A 26,517-nucleotide genomic window follows, 5' to 3' on the forward strand; every position below is an offset into this window, starting at 1 on the left:
CATAAGTATAACACCCTCCGTGCTATATTATATGATACTTTTTTCTATTTGAGGCTTTCCAAAATGTTTAACGCCATTTCATGTCTGTATCACTTTCACTACTTTCAAGAATTCAAATTCATTAACTATTCAAATGTTGAAACTTAATAGTATGATATTTTCTCTATCAAATAACCAGTACGTTAATTATCACTATCACTAATATAAAATACATACTCCCTCCGTTTCAATTTATGTGAACCTATTTCCTTTTTAGTCCGTGCCAAAAGAATGATATCTTTCTATATTTGGAAATAATTTACCTTTATGCAAAGATTTATAGCCACACAAAATATATGTGTCTCATTTTACACCACAAGTTCAAAAGTCTCCTCTTTTTTCATAAACTCTGTGCCCAGTCAAATAGGTTCACATAAATTGAAACGGAGGGAGTATAATATTTATAAGTAAAACTAACATCTTAAACTCTGTGTTTAATCAACATACATCTTTAAAATGAAATGGAGAGTGTGTACTAAACAGAGGAAACCTTCAGTTATAGCCTGTAGGAAAACATAAAGGTCATAAACCCCCTAACATAGTGCTCTCACATCCACTACTTACTCGCTGTTATGTCGTCTATAGCAAAGCTTTAAGGAACTTTACAGCCTAGAGTGGTCCCTCACTCAACCTTATGTTCTCGTAGTTATTCAAAACAGTCAAAAACAAATATTATCTATAGCATGAGGAAACCATTAGACCAAGGTCTACCGAAGTAGGTACTTTGATAAGTTATTACACTATACAATATGCTAAAATTAGCAACTTTAAGAGCTATACATTGACTAAAGCAATTAACTGATGAAACTTCCCAGAAATTAATTCTTATACTCGCACTGTTCCTATTCTAGCAAGTGCCAAAGTGTCATACACCTCATATCCATGTAGCTTTTACATGTCAAAATCTCTAACTTTGATTTCTCAATAAAACGAATCTTCTTTAATAACGATTGTATCCGAGCCAGCTTATGCGCCCTCGACTAATTCAACGAGGTACCTACTACCTCCCATGTGACAGTGTTTGCCTGAGTTGAGGGTCTCTTGAAAACAATATCTCTACCTGCATAAGGTAGGGGTAAGGCAGTGTTTAAAAAAGCGATCGCTTCGTCACTTTAAGTGAGAATTTCTGCAGCTGAGCCGACTCTATCTTCAAAAGCGATCGGTTCAATGTCTGAAGCGAGAAGCGAAAAAGCGAGAAGCGAAAAAAGTGATCGATTCAGTCAAAAGGGGTCAAAAAAAAAAGATTGGGACTTTTTTTATTTATACAAAACATAGACCCCAAAGTGAAGACATTTGGGACTTCTCTTCTTCCATCGAGCTACTGCTAGGGTTCAAGAACCAGAAGTCGACGCCTCCAGGCAATTTCTTCTTTTTTTCTTCTTTCTTCTTTCTTTTTCTTCTCCATTTTTTCTTTCTTCTTTCTTCTTCTTCCCATCGAAGCTTCTGCTCACTGCTAGGGCAGGCCCTGTCCTTTTTTTTTCCTTTTGTTCTTCTTATTTAGCCTTTATTTATTAATTTTTATCTGTATTTCAATTTATACACTTAATTATTAATATATATATATATATATATATATATATATATATATATATATATATATATATATATATATATATATATATTATATTTTCAGTTTATTTCATTATGTATGTTTTTCTTATATCTAAATAGGGATTAAAAATGTCCCAAAGTTCGAAAGAGAAAGACCTTGCTTGACGATATGGCGATAAAGTTAATGAGAAGAATAGTACAAATGTTATATGCATGTTTTGTAACAAGATTACAACGTGGGGAATTTATCGCTTTAAATTTCATCTTATTGGTGGCGATAGAAACGTCACAAGTTGGCCGAAATGTCCGCCAGAGGTGAGGGAGGAAATAAAGAATTTTGTTGAGAAGAAGGAGGAGCAAAAACATCAAATGAGTCATCAACCATTTGTGACCAATCTTGATGATGATGATAATGCCCGTCGATCCATGGCTTGAAGAGATTGCATCTCTTCCCCGTTTTGTTGGAAGTGACAAATCAACAGCTTCACCTTCTTCCATATCATACTAAACGTCTTATAGATTGTTATTTCCCAAAGAAGCCAGAAGCAAAGAGTGGTGGAAAAGATTTGCAAAAATTGCCAAGGAAATTTTAAGGGATCGTGCAGTTAAAGCTTTTGCACGATGGGTCTATGATGCAGGGTTCCCCTTCAATTGTGTCAACTATACTGATATTTTTGGAGACTTTATTGAGGCCGTTGGTAAATATGGACCTGGAATGAAGCCCCCCACTTATCATGAAATCAGAGGTTCTTATCTAAATAAGGAAGTGGAGGAGACCAATAAAATTGTAGAGGAACATAAAGTTGTGTGTAACAAGTATCGATGCTCCATTATGATGGATAAGTGGACGGCAAGAACTAGGAAAATGATTATTAATGTGTTGGTGAATTTTTCCAAGGGAAGTTTGTTTCTTGAGTCGATTGATGCTAGTGACACGTCCACTAACCATATCAAAATGTTGTCCTTGTTTCAGAACATCATTGAAAAGATTGGCCCAAGCAATGTTGTTCAAGTGGTCACCGATAATGCGAGTGAAAATGTTAAAGCGGGTGGGGTATGGTGCAAAGAGCGTATCCGAATATCTATTGGACTCCATGTGCAACTCATTGTATCAACTTAATGTTTGGGGACATTTTCAAGGAAAACTCCTTCTCTACAGTTTTTGCCTGGGCGTTAGGGTAAATTCTTATTTTGCTCAGCAGCCCTTGTTATTGAATATGATGAGAAGATTCACCAAACGAAAACATTTGGTGAAACCGGGCAAAACAAGGTTTGTCACTGCTTTCTTGACTTTGCATAGTATCCACCTGCAAAAAGCCAATTTGAGAAACTTGTTCATTTCAAAGGAATGGAACAAGAGTAAATTTGCAAAGAAAGTTGGGGGGGGGGGGGGGGGGGGGGGGGAAGAAGTTGCATGCATTATTCTTTCTTGTTCTTTTTGGAATAATGTCCTTCATGCTCTTAAAATTGGTGGCCCTTTGATTAGAGTACACCGTTTGGTGGATGGGGAGCAAAAACCGCCAATGGATTACCTCTATGAAGCCATGGATAGGGTCAAGGAGGCTATTCAAGCATCATTAATTGATGAGCAGAAATATGCAAAGGTCTTTCAGATCATTGATTCAAGATGCATGGAGCAACTTCATCGATCTTTGCATGCAGATGGACTTATTCTGAACTCGTCACTCTTTTATGATCAGCATGAGAATAATACATTAGCTAAAGAAGTGTGAAAGGGATTCCATAAGTGTGTTATTAAGTTGGCCCAAAATGAAGAGCTGGAAGAATAGTAGATCAGCTTGCTATTTACAAGGCAGCTGAAGGACTTCTTAAGCTGCGACCGGCTATTAAACAAAGAAAGACGAAGTCGCCAGGTGACTGAGTGCTTCTATATTTTATAGCTCTAACTTTGTATTTTTTATACTTATTAACTCTTAAATATTTTTTTTCACCTTTCTAGTTGAGTGGTGGGACCAATATGGTGCAAAGATTTCGGATTTACAGACTTTCGCCATCAAAGTTCTAAGTTTAACTTGTAGCTCATCCGGATATGAAAGGAACTGGAGCATTTTTGAACATGTGAGAACTAAAAAGAATGATTTCGTGTATTGAGATAAGGTAAATTATATCTCAATTGTCCTAATTCCTACTAATTAGTTGACACATCTTGTTTGCAGATTCATATAAAGAAGAGGAATCGACTAACCTTGAAGCGCCTCCATAATCTAGTTTTCATAAAATATAATAGAGCATTGAGGCATCGCTACAACCACCGCAATCTAATTGATCCAATTCTTTTGGACAATATTGATGAGGCTAATGAGTGGCTAACCGGAGTCCCCGAAAATTGTGAAGATGAAGAAGAATTTGAAGGCGACTCCAATTTCAGTTCGGGTGATATTGTGGAGGCTAGTTTGAGTTGGGGAGAACCCTTATTGTTTAAGGGGGAATACTTCAAGTTCAAGCTCGAATAGGAAGGGAAAAAGTGTGGGTACTACAAGTTGATCCCTAATGGATGAAGATGAAAGTGATCATGAAGAGGAAGAGGAAGATGACGAGCAATATGAAGATAATAGAGGAATTCAAGATTTTGACAATCTCGAAGAACTAGGAGATTAGAAGAATAAAATGTTGATTCTAGTAATTTAGTGGTTTTGATTTTGCTTATCCTATGGAATATGGAGGATTTTGTAAAAGTTAACTCTTTGATTATTTATATTGTCTCTTTGCAAGGTTTACTTTATGTTTTGTAAGAATTGCGCTTCACTTCAATGAAGCATGCACTTCGCTTCGTGCTTCGCTTTTGAAGCGAGGCGAGCCCTTGTCGTTATTTTGCGCTTCTCGCTCTCAAAGACACTGGGGTAAGGTCTGCGTATACACTACCCTTCCCACCCACATGTGGGAATATATTGGGTATATTGTTGTTGTTTACTTGTGTGAGAATGCCAACGAGAAAAATCTATTATTTGATTAATTAAGTATAATACAGTGAGCGCTATTTATAACTATACATAATACATATCCTATTCATGTTTAATGTGGGACTCGAACTAATTACATATTAACTATATAACTATCTAACACTCCCCCTCAAGCTAGTGCATACAAATCATATGTACCGAGCTAGTAACATATGTAACTAATACGAGGACAAGTGAGGGACTTGGTGAAAATGTCTGCAAACTGATCATTCGACTTCACAAACTTTATAGCAATATCTCCTGAGAGTATCATTTCTCTGACAAAATGACAGTCAATTTCAATGTGTTTAGTTCTCTCATAGAATACTAGTTTTGATGCAATATGAAGAGCAGCTTGATTATCCCACACAAGTTCCATCTAGCTGATCTCACAAAATTTCAATACTGTTTGATCCAAATTAGTTCACACGTTGCCATAGCCATTGCTCGATATTCTGCTTCTGCACTAGACCGTGCAACCACATTCTGTTTCTTGCTCTTCCAAGACACCAAATTACCTCCTTCTAAGACACAATATCCAGACACAGAACGTCTATTAGAAGGTGATCATGCCCGATCAAGTATTTGAGTATCCAACGATCTGCTCATGGCCTCGATCCTCAAACAATAATGCTTTGCCTGGAGCTGATTTTATATACCGAAGAATGCGGACAATTGCATCTCAGTGAATATCACAAGAAGAATCCATAAACTGACTCACAACACTCATAGGAAAGGAAACGTCAAGTCTAGTAACTGTGAGGTAATTTAATTTACCAACCAACCACCTATATCTTGCGAGATTGCTGAGCGGCTCCCCCTGTTCTGGCAGAAGTTTAGAATTCGGATCCATAGGAGTGTCAACAGGCCTACAACCTGTCATTCATGTTTCCTCTAGAATGTCTAATGCATACTTCTATTGTGAGATCACAATACCTGAGCGACCTCAATACCCAGAAAATATTTTAATTTGCTCACGTCCTTAGTCTGAAAGTGCTGAAAGAGATGTTGCTTCAACTTAGTAATACCATCTTGATCATAGCCGGTAATATTAATATCGTCATCATAAATGACTAGATAAATACAGAGATACGAAGCAAAATGTCAATAACACACAGAGTGATTAGCTTCACTACGTGTCATGCCAAACTCCTGGATAACTGTGCTGAACTTACCCAACCAGGCTCGAGGATATTGCTTTAGACCGTAAAGTGACCGGCGCAAGCAACATACAAGCCCGCTAGACTCTCCCCTAGCAACAAACTCGGGTGGTTGCTCCATATAAACTTCATCCTCAACGTCTCCGTGAAGAAAAGCATTCTTAATGTCCAACTGATAGAGAGGTAATAGCGAACAATAACCATGGATAGGAAAAGGCGGATGGATGTTATTTTAGCCACGGGAGAGAAAGTATCACTATACTCGAGCCCAAATATCCGAGTATATCTTTTGGTAACAAGACAAGCCTTAAGTCTATCAACCTGGCCATCCGAACCAACTTTGAACCAACAGTAGATTTACCCGAAGGAAAAGGAACAAGCTCCCAAGTACCACTCCTATGTAAAGCAGACATCTCTTCAACCATAGCCTGTCGCCATCCTAGATAAGCCAGTGCTTCACCTGTAGACTTAGGGATGGAGACAGCGGACAAAGAAGAAACAAAATCATAATGGGTGATGACAGACGATGATAACTTAAACCAACATAATGGGGACTAGGTTTAAGTATGGTCCGTATACCGTTCCGAAGTGCAATTGGCGTACTAGGAAGAGACAAGTACGATGTAGGAGTAGGGTCAGGTGCAGGGCGTGAATCAACTGGGCCGAATGCTGGGCGCGGACAACGATGATAAGTCAAGAGTGGTGTTCCTGTGGCTGGGGATCTAGTAGGAGCAACACTAAATACCTTAACGGTTGGTATGGGTAAGACTTCTGTGGTTGAGGATGTGGGAGGAGTTATAGGTGGTGGAGATGGAATTAGAGTTAGGGTTGTAGGTGATGGAACCGTGGAGGAACGTGAAGGTGGAATAATGACTTAATCTCCAAAGGATGGAACTGGCAGCACCTCAAAAATGTCTAAGCGACCACTTAAGCCTGTGAAGTATGGCTGAGTTTCAAAGAAGATAACATAAGGTACCGCTGGAGGTCAAGTGAGTAGCATTGATACCCCTTTTGAGTTCTCGAGTAACCTAGAAATACACACTTAAGAGCACGGGGAGCTAACTTATCCTTTCCTGGAGTAACGATGCTCCCAAAGCCACGAGGTGGAAGAGAGAACAAAGGTGTGTGAGGAAACAACACAGAGAATAGAACTTGATTCTGGATAGTTGAGGATGGCATACGACTAATAAGATAACAAGATGCGAAAACTGCATCCCCTAAAAACGCAACGGAACATGAGATTGTATGAGTAGGGTACGAGCAGTCTCAATGAGATGCCTATTCTTCCTTTCCGCTACCCTGTTTTGTTGAGATGTGTATGGATAAGATGTTTGATGAATGATCCCATGAGAGTTTACAAACTGCTGAAATGGAGAAGACAAATACTCTAGGGCATTATCACTACGAAATGTTCGGAAAGAAACCCCAAATTGATTTTGGTTTCAACGTGGAAGGTCTGAAAAATAGAAAATAACTCAGATCGATTTTTCGTCAAGAATATAGTACTAAAATAATCATCAATGAAACTAACAAAGTAGCGGAATCCCAAGGTAGAATTGACTCAACTAGGATCCCAAACATCTGAATGGACTAGAGTGAAAGGTGACTTTGCTCGATTATCAGGACGCCGAGGAAAATCGAAGCGAGTATATGCTTACTGAGCTGACATGACTGAGTCTCTAGAGTGGACAAGTGAGACAAACCAAGTAGCATTTACTGAAATTTTGATAAACTGGGATTTCTCAATCGTTTATGAACAAGCTGTTGATGTGGGTTCATGTGATTTAGCAAGGATAAGGTAATAAAGTCCATTTGATTCACGCCCATTACCAATAATCCACCCCATACTGCGATCCTGTATAAAAACAAGGTGATCAAGAAATAAAACAGATCATTTAAGTGATTTGGCTAAGCGACTAACGGCTATGAGAATAAAAGGACTACCAGGGAACATAAAGAATTGAATTCAACGATAAAGAAGGATGTGGACTTGCTTGCCTAATCCAGTTGCCATGGTTTGAGACTCATTGGCCATTGTGATCATTGGAAGAGATTGAGAATATGAAATAGCAGTGAAAGCAGATTTATTACCAGAAATATGATCAGAACGCTCCTGAATCAATAACCCAATTGCTGGGAGAAGAAGATTGAGAGACACAAGTAACGCTATTACTTGTCTAAACCACAGTAGCAATCTTAGAAGATGTTTGTTTACATGCTTTGTACTGAAGGAACTCTATATATTTCGATAAAAAAAACTATTTGGATTGGATTCAATGCATTGGATCCAATGGATTCTGAGTCAAATGCTTCCGAGACGAATGACATTATAATGATTTAAGGCAAATCTCTGTGCCAAACTCAAGAATTTGCTGCAAAAGTCTTGCTGGAGAAGTTTGAAAATAGTAAGACTAGCCGTAAAAGCTTCAGTCATGTTCCACACAACAAAATAGGTTCTAAAACACCCCAGCAAACATAAACTTTTCTGGAAATTATTGTCCACGCCCGAAAAATTACTATTCATGCCGGGAAGTCCCTGTTCACACCGGAAAAATATAAAAATGGTCAGAATTTGGTTTAAATTGGATGGGTAGGCTCGGAATTGCAAGGAGAACTGACTGTCCTAAAGAGTCGTCACCAAGAAATGGCCGGAAACTGCCTCACGCGCCGGCGCGTGAGGTCGGAATTTTCCTAGAAAAATTTCTTCTGGCCGCGCGTGGGGGCTTTTTTGGCGGAAAGTTTTTTATGGGTTGGTCGTCGGAGGCTGATCTACTTCGTGGTGGTGTTGGTTTTTGCACAATAGTGATGGATAGTGATCTTTCTTGCAGACAGAGCTGTGTTTTCCGGAAAAAAAGACTTCTGGTTGACTGATTTCTCTTCCTGGAGTCGTTGGAATTTATAGACAGCGATAAAACTTTCACGATAGCTCTGATACCATGTGAGAATGCACGGGAGAAAAATCTATTATTTGACTAATTAATTATAATACAATGAGCCTTATTTATAACTATACATAATACAGATCCTACTCATATTCAATGTGGGACTCGGACTAATTACATATGTGAGAATGCACGGGAGAAAATATAATATTATTCACATGTGTTAAACACGATACAATGAGCCCTATATATATATATATATGCATAACATGTCCTACTCCTAATACATATGGGATTAGGGTTATTTACTCATATTTACATAACTATTCTAACACTCCCCCTCAAGCTGGTGCATATAAATCATATGTACCGAGCTTGTTACATATGTAGTTAATACGAGGACCACTGAGGGACTTGGTGAAAATATCTGCAAGCTGATCATTCGACTTCACAAACTTTGTAGCAATATCTCCCGAGTATATCTTTTCTCTGACAAAGTGACAGTCAATCTCAATGTGTTTAGTTCTCTCATGGAACACTGGATTTGACGCAATATGAAGAGCAGCTTGATTATCACACACAAGTCCCATCTGACTAATCTCACCAAATTTCAACTCCTTGAGCGACTGTTTGATCCAAATTAGCTCACATGTCGCCATAGCCATCGCTCGATATTCTGCTTCTGCACTAGACCGAGCAACCACATTCTGCTTCTTGCTCTTCCAAGACACCAAATTTACTCCTACTAAGACACAATATCCAGACGTAGAATGTCTATCAGAAGGTGATCCTGCCCAATCAGCATCTGAGTATCCAACGATCTGCTCATGGCCTCGATCCTCAAACAATAAACCTTTGCCTGGAGCTGATTTTATATACCGAAGAATGCGAACAACTGCATCTCAATGACTATCACACGGAGAATTTATAAACTGACTCACAACACTCACAGGAAAGGAAATGTCAGGTCTTGTCACTGTAAGGTAATTTAATTTACCAACCAACCGCATATATCTTGCAGGATCGCTAAGAGGCTCCCCCTGTCCTGGCAGAAGTTTAGAATTCGGATCCATCGGAGTGTCAACAGGTCTACAACCTGTCATTCATGTCTCCTCAAGAATATCTAAGGCATACTTCCGTTGTGAGATCACAATATCTGAGCTAGACTGAGCGACCTCAATACTAAGAAAATACTTTAGTTTGCCCAGGTCCTTAGTCTGAAAGTGTTGAGAGAGATGTTGCTTCAATTTAGTAATACCATCCCGATCATTGCCGGTAATAACAATATCATCAACATAGACCACCAGATAAATACAGAGACTCGAAGCAGAGTGCCGATAAAACACAGAGTGATCAGCTTCACTCCGAGTCATGCCAAACTCTTGGATAATTGTGCTGAACTTACCAAACTAGGCTCGAGGAGACTGCTTTAGACCATAAAGTGACCGGCGCAAGCGACATATAAGGCACGACCTGTAGACTTGGGGATGGAAACAGAGGACAAAGAAGATATAAAAGCATAATAGGGTGATGACAAACGATGATAACTTAAACCGACATAATGGGGATTAGGATTAATGGTGGTCCGTATACCTTTCCGAAGTGCAATCGGTGTACTAGGAAGAGACAAGTCCGCAGCAGGAGCAGGGTCAGGTGCAGGACGTGAATCAGCTGGGCCTGATGTTGGGTGCGGACGACGATGATATGTCACGAGTGGTGTTCCTGTGGCGGGGAGTCTAGGAGGAGCCACACTAGACTCCCCAACGGGTGGAATGGGTAAGACTTCTGTGGCGGAAGGTGAAGGAGGAGCTATAGTAAACTCCTTAAAGGTCGGTATAGGTAAGACCTCAGATATATCAAGGTGGTCAGAATGGCCAGAATGGTCAGAAGAGGTAAAAAAAGGTTGAGACTCAAAAAATGTGACGTCAGATGACATAAAGTACCTACGAAGATCAGGTGAGTAACAACGATATCCCTTCTGAACACAAGAATAACCAAGGAAGACACACTTGAGAGCACGAGGAGCTAACTTATCTTTCCCAAGGGCTAAGTTATGAACGAAACAAGTGCTCCCAAACACACGAGGGGGAACAAAGTATAAGGGTGACCAGGGAAACAATACTGCATATGGAATTTGATTTTGGATGGGAGATGAAGGCATCCGATTAACCAAATAACAAGCTCTAAGAACTGCATCGCCCCAAAAACGCAACGAAACATGAGATTCAATGAGAAGTGTGTGAGTAGTCTCAATGAGGTGCCTATTCTTTCTCTCTGCAACCCCATTTTGCTGAGGGGTATAAGGACAAGAGGTCTGATGAATAATTGCTTGAGAAGTCATAAACTGCTGAAATTGAGAGGATAAATATTCTAAGGCATTATTACTGCGAAAAGTACGAATAGAAAAACCAAAATGATTTTTAATTTCAGCACAAAAATTCTGGAATATGAAAAACAACTCAGAACGATCTTTCATTAAGAAAATCCAAGTACATCTTGAATGATCATCAATGAAACTAACAAAATCACGAAATCCCAAGGTTGAACTGACTCTACTAGGACCCCATATATCAGAATGAACTAAAGAAAAAACAGACTCTGCATGACTCTCAATACTACGAGGAAAGGAGGCACGGGTATGTTTCCCGAGCTGACATAACTCACACTCTAATGTAGATAACTAGACAAACTAGGCACCATCTTCTGAAGCTTGGATAAGCTTGGATGTCCTAAACGTCTGTGAATTAGGTCCGGAGGATCTGTAACTAGACATGCCTTGGATGAATTGAGTGAGTTAAGGTAGTAAAGGCCTTCTGATTCAAGTCCTGTTCCAATCGTCTGTACCGTACTGCGGTCCTGCATAATAAAGGAATCATCAAAAAAATATATACCACAATGGAGGGCACGAGTCAAACGACTAACAGATGCAAGATTAAAAGGACAGCCAGGGACATAGAGAACGGAATCTAGAGTGACAGAGGGTAGGGGATTCGCTTGTCCAACTCCTTTTGCTTTGGTTTGAGACCCATTGGCTAAAGTAACAGTGGGAAGAGACTGTGAATACGCAATATTTGACAAAAGTGATTTATTACCAGAGATATGATCAGAAGCGGCTGAGTCCACAACTCATTGTCCAAGAGTACTAGACTGGGAAACACAAGCAAAAGAATTACCAGCAACAGAAGTATCAGTCTGAGCAACAGAGGCTACTTGTGGAGATGTCTGCTTACTTGCTCGATACTGAAGGAACTCATTATACTCCCCTTCAGATAAAGAAAATCCATGGTTACCTGTAGTCTCGGTCTGAGCAACATAAGCATTTTTGGGTGGGCGACCATGTAAAGAATAGCACACGTCACGAGTGTGTCCAAGTTTATGACAATAAAAGCACTTGGGTATAGATATTCCAAAACGACCTCCTCCTTGTCTATTCTCCATAGTATGAGATGTCCGATTGTCCACTGTCTGGGATGCGAGAATAGATGAGTCAAGTGTCTGTGATGAGATCACTGGGTGACTTGGTGCTGCAGCAAGGCGAAGTAATCGAGAGAATAATTCATCAACCGTGGGGACAGTCGGACTAGCCAAAATCTGATCGCGTACTGAGTCAAGATCATTAGGAAGCCCAGCAAGAGTAAGAACTAGAAACATCTTTTGTCGCTGCTCTTGCTGTTTTTCAACACTAGCAAAAATTGGCATCAACTTCTCAAATTCCTCCATGACTGCCTGTACTTGTCCCAAGTAAGTAGACATATCTAATTCATGTTTCGTTAATTTGTCATCCGCGATATCACATCATAGAAACGAGATATGTCATTAGTGTATAAAGTGCGAGCCTTTTCCCAAACCAAATAACATGTCTGGAATGGACGAAACAAGGGCATCAACTTGGAATCAATAGATCGCCACAAAATAATACATAATTGAGCATCGATCTTCTCCCAAAGTGCTTTGGCCTTTTCATCTCCTTCACTAGACTTCGTTATTAGATGATCTTGAACACCTTGACCTTTACACCACAACTCGACAGACGAAGCCCATGCTAAGTAGTTTGAACTTCCCATTAAAGGTTCGGAGGTAATCATAACACCGGAACTGCCAGAACCCGAGTTTTTAGACCCGAAAGCATCGACTCCCAAAGACATCGTTGGATTGAAGTGAGGTCTATAAAATTATCACGAAATAACAAAAAGAATCAATTGAAAACTCGCAGAAACAGACGAAGGAGACACTATTTCAGCCGGAAATTACTGTATCTGCCGGAAAAAAATTAGTGTAGTCGCCGAAAAAACTCAAAGTTGTCGGAATTAAAAAATAAAATTATGGATACGCTCGGAATTTGAGGGCGATCCAACTTCTCTGAAGGAACTTCGTCAAAAACTGCCCGGAAAGTGCTCCGCGAGCCAGCGCGAAGAGTAGATCTCGCCGGAAAAAAATTTCTTTGATCGGCGCGTGGAGGCGTATGAGATGGCTGCCGGCGGAGGTGTTTGTTGGGGTTTGGTCGCCGGGGGTTAGGGGACCTTGTAGTGGTGTTGGTTTTTGCACAACACCGATGTAAATTGATTTGACGAAAAACAACCCTAAAAAGGTTGCCGGAATTGAAGCACGGCGACTTTTTTTTCAGCTGGGTTTTCTTTCCCGGATGTTTTCTCACTGCTGCTCTGATACCATGTGAGAATGCACAGGGAGAAAATATGATATTATTCACATATGTTAAACACGATACAATGAGCCCTATATATATATATATATATATATACATAACATGTCCTACTCCTAATACATATGGGATTAGGGTTATTTACTCCTATTTACATAACTATTTTAACAACATATTAACTATATAACTATCTAACAACCTGCTACCCCCCACCATCACAAATAATGGCTTCAATCAAACATAATTTTCAACCATTACTTTAATATATTTTCCCAGCATCACTCACCTACAAAAATGAAGCTAGTGTTCAGACTTGGTTCATGATTGGTTCCACCTTTTTGTAGCATGACGACACTAGTAGCTATGAGCACATAGGACCATTTCTTAGACTATTGAATTGCAACTTAGAGTTCCTTTGTTTCTAAAGTACTATGTGCCTATTATAGTACTCATAAGTTAAATTAAACCTTAACCTCTGTATTTAGTCAACATAGGTGATACTTTATGTGGCAGCATTTCTATTTTAGTCCATCCCAAAAAGAATGATAGTTTTCTAAATCTGGAGCAAATTTAACTTAAACTTCTCATTTACTCTTAATGAGAATATAGGACAGTGCACTGCGCGGGGTCCGGGGAAGGGCCAGACTACAAGGGTCCATTTGTACGCAGTCTTACAATGCATTTCTATAAGGTATGCTTGAGACCACAAATTTCAAAAGTATTATAATTACACAAATATTAGGACAAGTTTATGACCACAAGTTTCACAAGGGTTTCGTTCTTTATTAAACTTTGCCACATAAATTGGAAAAGGAAGTATGACCCACCTCACTGCCATGGCGTTTTCCGGGAAGCCATTGTACATGAGAATTTAAAACTCCGTCTAGTGAATTATTATTCACAATTTCATGAATCTCATCATCAACTTCCCCAGTTCCAGAACCAGCCCTACCACTAGTACTACCGTTGCTACCTCCCCTCTCACCAGCATACCCACTGCTACTTGGACTTGAAGGTTCCTCCATTTCTTCCATCCCTGAATTGTTCCTCCCCATGATTTTGGACGAGCTGGATTTCTCCATCACATTGCCGTGTCTCAAATTTCCATTATCACCACCAAAATTCTCGTTCAACGATCCCTTGGTGAGCTTCGACGGCGACGTTCCGTTGGTATCCGAATTGGTATCCGATTTGGGTTCAGGTTGGACGATTGATATTGAAGCTAATTGATTCTCGATTACGTCCAAAGACTGATCAATTGAGCTAGGCTTAGGGTTAGGGTTAGGGTTAGGTTTAGGATTTTGATCATCATCGGAGGAGTCAGAGTTCGGAGGCATTGGAGAAGACTGTGAAATGGAGATAAAAATAGTTATTACAGAGTTGTGAAGATTCAGTGGAAAGAGTGAAATTAGGATGATAAACACAAATGATTGAGCTGCGACGGAGAATAAAAGAGAAATGGAAATCGAAATTTTGTGTCCATTGCTGCTCCTACCAGTCGCTGTTGTTCGACTGAAAGCACGAAAAACACGTTTTGACGATTCCCTCCCAGCTTCTGACCGGTTGGTGACTTCTCTTTGGACCAAGTTTGATGATTGCAGAAGGCTTGTGGAAACGGTTGGACCGGTTTTAATTTGGGTTTCGGAATCGCACCCTTGTCTAAATGTTACTAATTATTTATATATTAGATATTAAGTGGTCCTGTTTTTAAATCAAAATCTTAAAATGAGGTCTCGATTATTTAGATCTATAATAAATACTTAATTTTAATAAGATTCTATTATCCACATCTATATCTATATCTATATATAAAGTTGGGAATAAAAAAGATGATGTAGCATATCTCTATGGCTTTCATTCACATTTATCTTTTTCCTGCTTTTTTTTTTGTTTTTTTACCTTATAGTAATATAATTATCTAATTACTCAATATGAATTATAGCCTTCTTGATAGCTCCAATAATTTAAGTCATAAATGAAATAAGGGGAAGGAAAGAGATCTTTTGGTAACGGACTTTTTACTATTTAAATATGATAATTATCACACTTACTATTGATTCTATTGTAACTCCTAAAGGTACGTTTTTTTTTTTCTTTTTTTGCCATTACTCAATATTTACCACCCTATTTAGTACCTATCATAATTGTAGGAGTAACTTTTAAGACAATGATCTTCATTTTACTACAAATAAATATGGCACCAAAGAGTCCGTCGTCCCCTTCAAATAGTCCTGCTCTCAACTAATTTTTTCATTCCTTTTTGGCATCAGGTCAATCCCTTTGGAATCTTTTTTTTTTCTTTATCTTCTTGTAACACTATTTACCCTTCTTTTATTTTTTCGAAAATCATTGATGTATTGATTTCCTGATAAATTATTTTCAAGTGTTATTTGTTCTCTTCAAACTTTTTGATTTGATGAATGTAATTCTTTATCCTGATTTTATATTTTACTGATTCATTAATATGTTGTTTGTACCAAATTCATTTTGCTCTCAACTAATGATTAAAGTAAGAGGGGAGAACTTTATCTAATGAGACTATGACTCCTATTCAAATGTTTGCAATAGGAGCTGCTTTTTAGATAAAGTAAATGTGCTATTGTGGCAATCGCTATAAATCAATAGTATAATCTTTTAAACTTTGGCCTTATGAGATATTGCAAACAGAGATTAACAATTATTATTGGTAATTAGGATATGGGAGCACATATTAAAAGTAGAAAACTAATTATAGATTATTAATTCAACTTACCGACGGAATAATCTTTTTCTAAGAAAAGGAACTTAAAATTCATTGAGAAATACGAAAATTATCTTCAAAATTTTAAAAGGAGGAAGTAAATGTAATACACAAATCTAGAGCATAAATTGCTGTACTTGGAGCATTAATATTAAATTAGACACTTAACCTAAAGAAGTGAAGTTGTAAAAGTTCTTCTGAATAGATTTATAAAATGATTATCATTGATAGGATGTCCTCGCGAATACGAAGTATTATGTTAGCACTTTAGACTCCTAAACCTTATTTAGATTATTGTTTCTATTCTCAATCAAAGAATTAAGTTGCAACAAGAGAATCCCCTGAAATAGGTTGAGCACCATAGAAAGGACTTGCATTAGGCAGGTTTAGCAGAAGAAGCCAGATGCATGTTTATTGCAGTGTTTGGTGATATATTGAGATTATTAGACTGTGATGAAGCAGGGTGTATAGAAGTCGGAAAAAAAAGAAATGAAATAGAGGATACATTAGCTTTCTCTTTTTGTTTTCTTTAATCAAGTTCATATACTATTTAAATAGTTGTTTCATTTAATCTGAGATGTCTTTCACATACTTTTTTTCAAAAAGTTTATGTTGGGTATTATAAGAATCGAAAAAAGGATAGTAGTAAACATAATTTCTAATAGCATATAAAAAAATTCACATAGAATTTTTTCCATTTTCGATTGTTTTATGACCGCGCAAAGCGCGGGCAAGTACACTAGTTTACTATTAACCGATGTCATTGTTATCATCTACCAATCAACACCATACTTAACTACCAATATTGACCATAACCATCATCAATTATAGCCGCCAGCGCCATTATTATTGACTACCATCACCCACAATTCCCACCATTATCGGCTACCACCACTCACAACTCCCACTATTATCAATCACCTCTACCATCATCATCAATCATCGTCGTTACTACCCATAATTATAACTGCCACAATCTGCTACCACCTTTCTCAACTACAATTATCAGTACCAATCACCACTAGCTACTACCCAAAATCACCACCATCAATCACTGTCTCCAGTCGACATTCACAAGCACCGCCATTAGTCTCATCACCACCAATAACCATATTATTTTATAAAAATATTATGTATGTTCATAGAAAATTAAATTAGTTAGTATTTTATTTGAATTTTCAATTTATACTCCTTTTGTTTCAAAAGGATTGACACTATTTTACTATTAGTGTGTTTCAAAAAAATTGGTACCTTTTCATGTTTCTTTAATAGAAAGCATTTATAGCCACATAAATGTTATGGTAGGTTTAAGACTACATGTTTTAAATATTTTATAGCCACACAAATGTTATGGCATATTTAATACTATATATATCAAAAGTCTTCCCTCTTTATTAAAGTTTGTGTCAAGTCAAACTAGGACAATCATTTTGAAATGGGGAGAGTAATTTTTAATATAAAATAAATTTTATACATTCAAATGTTGAAAAATTAAATAGTCTTAATCATTTAGTATTCAGATATTAATAGACATCTTAATATTTACATGTATATTCAGATTCGATATTTTAATCTTAATACACGTCTTAATATTCAAATGTATATTCAGATTCAGACGTGTTAATCATTAAATAATAAATAAGTATACCCAAAGTTTACAAAGTCTTATAGCATGTTTGGTAGTACTTCTTTTTGGCCAAAAGTACTTTTTGGTCAAAGTATTTTTGTCACGATCCGGATTTCCCTCCCTCGGGAGTCGTGATGGCGCCTACTATTGGGAGCTAGGCAAGCCAAAACTTAAATACTTACTTCGTTAACAAATTACTTCTTTTTAACAAATATAAGCGATAACATGAAATCAGCGGAATTTTAAATAATTAAGCGAAAGGTAACAATAAAGTATCTGGAAACAACGTCTATTACAACTTCTAAAACCTCCAATACCCAAAATCTGGTGTCACAGTGTCACAAACTATCTAAGAGTACTACATACAAGGTCTGAAGAATAACAGTACACTGTTTCTGAATAAAAGAGAATGAAACAGGAAATAGAAATAGAGGGAGACGCCAGGGCCTGCGGACGCCTGCAGGTCTACCTTGGGTCTCCGGGTGGACTGAAGGAAACCCTCCAACTACTGTCCGAAAGCTGCTCCGGGATCTGCACACAGTGTAGAGTGTAGTATCAGCACAACCGACCCCATGTGCTGGTAAGTGCCTAGCCTAACCTCGGCGGAGTAGTGACGAGGCTAGGACCAGACTACCAAATAAACCTGTGCAGTTTAAATATATACAACGGAAAAAGAAATACAGAAATAACCAGTCAATGTGGAAAGGGGAAACATGATGTGGGGGAGATAACCGTTCTGAATAGAAAGGCATCAAGTAAAGAAAGGAACAACACAACTCGAATATCAACAAGGAACAGAAATCAACAGTTTGCACGGCATCACCCTTCGTGCTTTTACTCTCGTCCTCACCAAAACAATTATTTATCAAAGATGTGCACGGCATCACCCTTCGTGCTTTTACTCTCTCTCCTCACCATGTAATCAATATAATCAGCATGGAATGGTACATCGTGCGGCACGGCATCACCCTTCGTGCTTTACACACTTTTCTCACAATATCAACAATGCACGACATCACCCTTCGTGCTTTAACACTCTTCCTCACCCAAACAACAATCACAAACAAGGGGCAAGGGAATAAACAAGATCATATAGAAATCCCGGCAAGGGACAACAATTAAACAATTAAATCCTGGCAAGGGAACAACAATTAAATAATTAAATCCCGGCAAGGGAACATTTCAATAACTCTTTCTCTATCTTTCACTTCTACTTCATAACTCAATTTACCACTCGAGCCAATGCTCCAAAGGGTTCAATCATCTCATATACTTTCACAATTCATAATATAACTCGAGGCAATGCTCCAAGATGTTCAAAGGTCACCATTCCTTCCACAAAATTTTCACAACAACTAGAAATCATCACCAAGGCATGAAGAATACAACGAAATCAAGATATTCACAATATAAAGACTCACGGTCATGCTAGACACCAACATATAGATACTCGTCACCATGCCTATAGGTCGTACACAACGAATACCAAATAACAAATAGGACTCAACTCCTAATCCCTCAAGCTAAGGTTAGACCAAACACTCACCTCGAACTTCCACAGCCAACTCAAGCCTCAAATACCGCCTTTCCTTTCGAATTTGGCTCCAGCACAATCGAATCTATACATAATCGACTTAACAACATCAATAAATGCTAAACAATCCAATTCCAATGCTTAATTATAGCTTCCTAATCATCCCTCCCAAAAACCCAAAAATCGACCCCGGGCCCGCTTGGTCAAAACACGAGGTTCGGACCAAAATCAAATCACCCCTTCGCCCACGAGCCCAAATATATAATTATTTTCAGAATTCGACCCCAAAATGAAGTCTAAATCACAATTAATCAAAAAGCCCTAGTTCTACCCAAATCCCTAATTTTCTATCCTTATTCACATGATTTAGGCCTAGAAATCTAATGGGTGTTAATGGAAAATGAAGAGAATGAGTCTAAGATTACATACCTATGAGTTTGTGGTGAAATCCTCTTTCAAAAATCGCCCAATTTGGAGTTGAGATGAAAAAGTTATGAAAATTATAAAGACTCCCATTTTGCTTCTGTTTTAAAAATCACTGGACAGGCCTTCATCGCGTTCGCGATAGGCCTGTCGCGTTCGCGATGAGTCCAGCTTTGGTGACCTCCGCGTTCGTGACATCAGGCTCGCGTTTGCGGAGCTTTGGCTCCTCGAGCCTTCGCGTTCGCGGGCCAGTGGCCGCGTTCGCGATGCACAACTGGTGACCTCTCCCCTCAACCTTAAGCGTTCGCGGGTGGAAGGGACGCGTTCGCGAAGGGTCTTCCCTCCTCAGCTTTGCGTTTGCGTCTCAACCTTCGCGCTCGCGAAGAAGAAAATGGGCTCCTGGGATTTTTGCCTTACGCGTTCGTGAGTGGGTCCACGCGAACGCGAAGGGTACAATCCCTAGGCACTAACAGTAGAAATCTGCAACTTTTCTCAAGTTCAAAACTCCCCGAAACACTCCCGAGCCCTCGGGGCTCCCAACCAAACATACGTACTTACTCAACAACATCATACGAACTTATCCGTGCGATCAAATCGCCAAAATAACCTCAATAACAATGAATCAAACCTCAAAATCAAGAAATTTTTCTCAAACTTCATCAAGTATCAGATTTAGCAATTTAGGTCCGAATCACGTCAAACGACGTCCGTTTTTCACCAAATTTTATAGAAACATCTTAAATCATATATAAGATTATCCTGCATGCCTTTAATGACCTTTTCTGTAACGATTCTCTTTGGTTACACTTGACTCTTTTTTATGAAGGCCTCTGGGACGTTGCTGAGATGAGGCCGGCCCCGCCTGGGGAAGAGGTGGCCCCAAACCGGCTAAGGACAAGAAAAGAAAAAGGGCCTCGCCTTCCGACATCCTGAAGCCTAAGAATAGCAAGGCTCGTAAGTCGAAGGACGACTCCGCCGCTCTATCTGCCGACGTAGCCCAAAAGCTACGAGATGAAGAAGAGGAAGGGGAAGATGCAGGTTATGAGCTGGTGCTCAAAAGAGGGGAGCGTCGAAGCTTCAACAACGGCATGACCGGTGATGGTCGAGGAGACTCACCCGTCGGACCGAGGCCTATAATAAATACTTAATTTTAATAAGATTCTATTATCCACATCTATATCGTATATCTATATATAAAGTTGGGAAATAAAAAAGATGATGTAGCATATCTCTATTGGCTTTCATTCACATTTATCTTTTTCCTGCTTTTTTTTTTGTTTTTTACCTTATAGTAATATAATTATCTAATTACTCAATATGAATTATAGCCTTCTTGATAGCTCCATATATTTAAGTGCATAAATAATATCGAGAAAAGCGGGAAGGAAAGAGATCTTTGGTAACGGACTTTTTACTATTTAAATATGATAATTATCACACTTACTATTGATTCTATTGTAACTCCTAAAGGTACGTTTTTTTTTTTTCTTTTTTTTGCCATTACTCAATATTTACCACCCTATTTAGTACCTATCATAATTGTAGGAGTAACTTTTAAGACAATGATCTTCATTTACTACAATAAATATGGCACCAAAGAGTCCGTTCGTCCCCTTCAAATAGTCCTGCTCTCAACTAATTTTTTCAAATTCCTTTTGGCATCAGGTCAATCCCTTTGGAATCTTTTTTTTTCTTTATCTTCTTGTAACACTATTTACCCTTCTTTTATTTTTCGAAAATCATTGATGTATTGATTTGTCCTGATAAATTATTTTCAAGTGTTAGTCTTGTTCAAACCTACTTTTTGATTTGATGAATGTAATTCTTTATCCTGATTTTATATTTTACTGATTCATTAATATGTTGTTTGTACCAAATTCATTTTGCTTCAACTAATGATTAAAGTAAGAGGGGAGAACTTTATCTAATGAGACTATGACTCCTATTTCAAATGTTTTTGCAATAGGAAGCTGCTTTTTTAGATAAAGTAAATGTGCTTTGGCAATCGCTATAAATCAATAGTATAATCTTTTAAACTTTGGGCTTGAGAGATTATTGCAAACAGAGATTAACAATTATTATTGGTAATTAGGATATGGGAGCCACATATTAAAAGTAGAAACTAATTATAGATTATTAATTCAACTTACCGACGGAAATAAATCTTTTTCTAAGAAAAAGGAACTTAAAATTCATTGAGAAATACGAAAATTAATCTTCAAAATTTTAAAAAGGAGGAAAGTAAATGTAATACACAAATCTAGAGCATAAATTGCTGTACTTGGAGCATTAATATTAAAATTAGACACTTAACCTAAAGAAGTGAAGTTGTAAAAGTTCTTCTGAATAGATTTATAAATGATTATCTATTGATAGGATGTCCTCGCGAATACGAAGTATTATGTTAGCACTTTAAGACTCCTAAACCTTATTTAGATTATTGTTTCTATTCTCAATCAAAGAATTAAGTTGCAACAAGAGAACCCCTGAAAATAGGGTGGAGCACCAAATAGAAAGGACTTGCATTAGGCAGGTTTAGCAGAAGAAGCCAGATGCATGTTTATTGCAGTGTTTGGTGATATATTGAGATTATCTAGACTGTGATGAAGCAGGTGTATAGAAGTCGGAAAAAAAAGAAATGAAATAGAGGATACATTAGCTTTTTCTCTTTTTTGTTTTCTTTAATCAAGTTACTATACTATTTAAATAGTTGTTTCATTTAATCTGAGATGTCTTTCACATACTTTTTTAAAAAGTTTATGTTGGGTATTATAAGAACTCGAAAAAAGGATAGTAGTAAACATATATTTCTAATGCATATAAAAAAAATTCACATAGAATTTTTTTCCATTTTCGATTGTTTTATGACCGCGCAAAGCGCGGGCAAGTACACTAGTTTACTATTAACCGATGTCATTGTTATCATCTACCAATCAACACCATACTTAACTACCAATATTGACCAATAACCATCATCAATTTATAGCCGCCAGCGCCATTATTATTGAACTACCATCACCCACAATTCCCACCATTATCGCTACCACCCACTCACAACTCCCACTATATCAATCACCTTCTACCCATCATCATCAATCATCGTCGTTAACTACCCATAATTATAACTGCCACAATCTGCTACCACCTTTCCTCAACTACAATTATCAGTACCAATCACCACTAGCTACTACCCAAAATCACCAACCATCAATCACTGTCTCCAGTCGACCATTCACAAGCACCGCCATTAGTCTCATCACCACCAATAACCATATTATTTTATAAAAATATTATGTATGTTCATAGAAAATTTAAATTAGTTAGTATTTTATTTTGAATTTTCAAATTTATACTCCTTTTGTTTCAAAAGGATTGAACACTATTTTACTATTAGTGTGTTTCAAAAAAATTGGGTACCTTTTCATGTTTCTTTAATAGAAAGCATTATAGCCACATAATGTTATGGTAGGTTTTAAGACTACATGTTTTAAATATTTTATAGCCACACAAATGTTATGCATATTTAATACTATATATATCAAAAGTCTTCCCTTTTAATTAAAGTTTGTGTCAAGTCAAACGTAGGACAATCATTTTGAAATGGGGAGAGTAATTTTAATATAAATAATTTTATACATTCAAATGTGAAAAATTAAAATAGTCTTAATCATTTAGTATTCAGATATTAATAGACATCTTAATATTTACATGTATATTCAGATTTCGATATTTTAATCTTTAATACACGTCTTAAATATTCAATGTATATTCAGATTCAGACGTGTTAATCATTAAATAATAAATAAGTATACCCAAGTTTACAAAGTCTTATAGCATGTTTGGTAGTACTTCTTTTTGGCCAAAGTACTTTTTGCGTCAAAGTATTTTTGTCACGATCCGGATTTCCCTCCCTCGGGAGTCGTGATGGCGCCTACTATTGGGAGCTAGGCAAAGCCAAAACTTAAATACTTACTTCGTTAACAAATTACTTCTTTTTAACAAATATAAGCGATAACATGAAATCAGCGGAATTTTAAATAATAAGCGAAACGGTAACAATAAAAGTATCTGGAAACAACGTCTACTAAACTTCTAAAACCTCCAATACCCAAAATCTGGTGTCACAGTGTCACAAACTATCTAGAGTACTACATACAAGGTCTGAAGAAAACAGTCACTGTTTCTGAATAAAGAGAAATGGAAACAGGAAATAGAATAGAGGGAGACGCCAGGGGCCTGCGGACGCCTGCAGGTCTACCTTGGGTCTCCGGGTGGAACTGAAGGAAACCCCTCCAAACTACTGTCGCGAAAGCTGCTCCGGGATCTGCACACAGTGTAGAGTGTCAGTATCCAGCACAACCGACCCCATGTGCTGGTAAGTGCCATGCCTAACCTCGGCGGATAGTGACGAGGTAAGGACCAGAGACTACCAAATAAACCTGTGCAGTTTTAAATATATACAACGGAAAAAGAAATACAGAAATAACCAGTCAATGTGGAAAGGGAAACATGATGTGGGGAGATACCGTTCTGAATAGAAAGGCATCAAGTAAAGAAAGGAACAACACAACTCGAATATCAACAAGGAACAGAAATCAACAGTTTGCCACGGCAATCACCCTTTCGTGCTTTTACTCTCGCCTCACCAAAACAATTAATTTATCAAAGATGGTGCACGGCATCACCCCTTCGTGCTTTACTCTCTCTCCTCACCATGTAATCAATATAATCAGCATGGAATGGTACATCGTGCGGCACTGGCATCACCCTTCGTGCTTTACACACTTTTTCTCACAATATCAACAATGCACGACATCACCCTTTCGTGCTTTAACACTCTTCCTCACCCAAAACAACAATCACAAACAACAGGGGGCCAAGGGAATAACAAGATCCATATAGAAATCCCGGCAAGGGACAACAATTAAACAATTAAATCCTGGCAAGGGAACAACAATTAAATAATTAAATCCCGGCAAGGAACATTTCAATAACTCTTTCTCTATCTTTTCACTTCTACTCATAACTCAATTTACCACTCGAGCCAATGCCTCAAAGGGTTCAATCATCTTCATATACTTTCACAATTCATAATATAACTCGAGGCAATGCTCCAAGATGTTCAAAGGTCACCATTCCTTCCACAAACTTTTCACAACAACTAGAAATCATCACCAAGGCATGAAGAATACAACGAAATCAAGATATTCACATATAAAGACTCACGGTCATGCTAGACACCAACCATATAGATACTCGTCACCATGCCTATAGGTCGTACAAACGAATACCAAATAACAAATAGGACTCAACTCCTAATCCCTCAAGCTAAGGTTAGACCAAACACTCACCTCGAACTTTCCACAGCCAACTCAAGCCTCAAATACCGCCTTTCCTTTCGAACTTGTGGCTCCAAGCACAATCGAATCTATACATAATCGTACTTAACAACATCAATAAATGCTAAACATGATCCAATTCCAATGCTTAATTATAGCTTCCTAATCATCCCTCCCAAAAACCAAAAATCGACCCCGGCCCGCTTGGTCAAAAACACGAAGGTTCGGACCAAAATCAAATCACCCCTTCGCCCACGAGCCCAAAATATAATTATTTTCAGAATTCGATTGACCCAAAAAGCACTCTAAATCACAATTAATCAAAAAGCCCTAGTTCTACCCAAATCCCTATATTTTCTATCCTTATTCACATGATTTACGGCCCGAGAGAGAGCGAATTAATGGAAAATGAAGAGAATGAGTCTAAGATTACATACCTATGAGTTTGTGGTGAATGATCCTCTTTCAAAAATCGCCCAATTTGGAAGTTGGAGCATATGGAAAAAGTTATAAAATTACTCACACAACTCCATTTGCTCTATCTGTTTTACAACAACATCCACTGGACAGGCCTTCATCGGCGTCGCATGCTATGTGGCTGAGACATTCGCGTATGAGTCCAGCTTTGGTGACCTCCGCGTTCGTGACATCAGGCTCGCGTTTGCGGAGCTTTGGTCTCCTCGAGCCTTCGCGTTCGCGGGGCCAGTGGCCGCGTTCGCGATGCGACAACTGTGTGACCTCTCCCCTCAACCTTAAGCGTTCGCGGGTGGAAGGGACGCCGTTCGCGAAGGTCTTCCCTCCTCAGCTTTGCGTTTGCGTCTCAACCTTCGCGCTCGCGAAGAACGAAAATGGGCTCCTGGATTTTTGCCTTACTCGCGTTCGTGAGTGGGTCCACCGCGAACGCGAAGGTACAATCCCTAGGCCACTAACAGTAGAAACTCTGCAACTTTTCTCAAGTTCAAAAACTCCCCGAAACACTCCCGAGCCCTCGGGGCTCCCAACCAAACATACGTACATTACTCAAGCAACATCATACGAAACTTATCCGTGCGATCAAATCGCCAAAATAACCTCAAATAACAATGAATCAAACCTCAAAATCAAGAAATTTTTCTCAAACTTCATCAAGTATCAGAATTTAGCAATTTAGGTCGCGAATCAGTCGTCCGACGTCCGTTTTCACCAAATTTATAGAAACATCTTAAATCATATATAAGACTTGTACCGGGCGCCGGAACCAAAATACGGGCCCGATACCAACACGTTCTAATCAAATTTCATTTCAAATTTCCTTTAAAAAATTTACTTCTCGGGCTTGGGACCTCGGAATTCGATTCCGGCCATACGCCCAGATCCCATATTTTCCCACGGACCCTCCGGGACCGTCAAATCATGGGTCCGGGTCCGTTTACCCAAAACGTTGACCGAAGTTAAATTTATTCATTTTATAGTCAAAATTCATCATTTTTCACAGATTTTCTCATTTAAGCTTTCTGGCTACGCGCCCGGACTGCGCACGTAAAAGTCGAGTGTGCTAAATCGACTGGTTTTTAGGGCCTCGGAAACACAGAATGTTAGTTTAAAAACAAGTGGATGACCTTT

At 38.3% G+C, this 26,517-nt stretch overlaps 1 protein-coding gene across 2 annotated transcripts in view; it reads right to left on the bottom strand.

The window, feature by feature from the left end:
* The window catches only part of LOC109231999 (protein SAND), a 24,059-nt gene extending 9,155 nt beyond the window's left edge, over positions 1 to 14,904 (bottom strand). The window contains exon 1 of one of the 2 annotated variants that reach the window (XM_019397622.1): positions 14,080 to 14,904. In XM_019397622.1, coding sequence (XP_019253167.1) covers positions 14,080 to 14,589 — 510 coding nt within the window. In that variant the 5' untranslated portion in view covers positions 14,590 to 14,904. The remainder of the gene's footprint in view (positions 1 to 14,079) is intronic. The other variant, XM_019397624.1, reaches the window with a different exon arrangement.

The sequence above is a fragment of the Nicotiana attenuata genome, chromosome 9 (genome assembly GCF_001879085.1).
Source record: "Nicotiana attenuata strain UT chromosome 9, NIATTr2, whole genome shotgun sequence".
NCBI lineage: Eukaryota > Viridiplantae > Streptophyta > Magnoliopsida > Solanales > Solanaceae > Nicotiana > Nicotiana attenuata.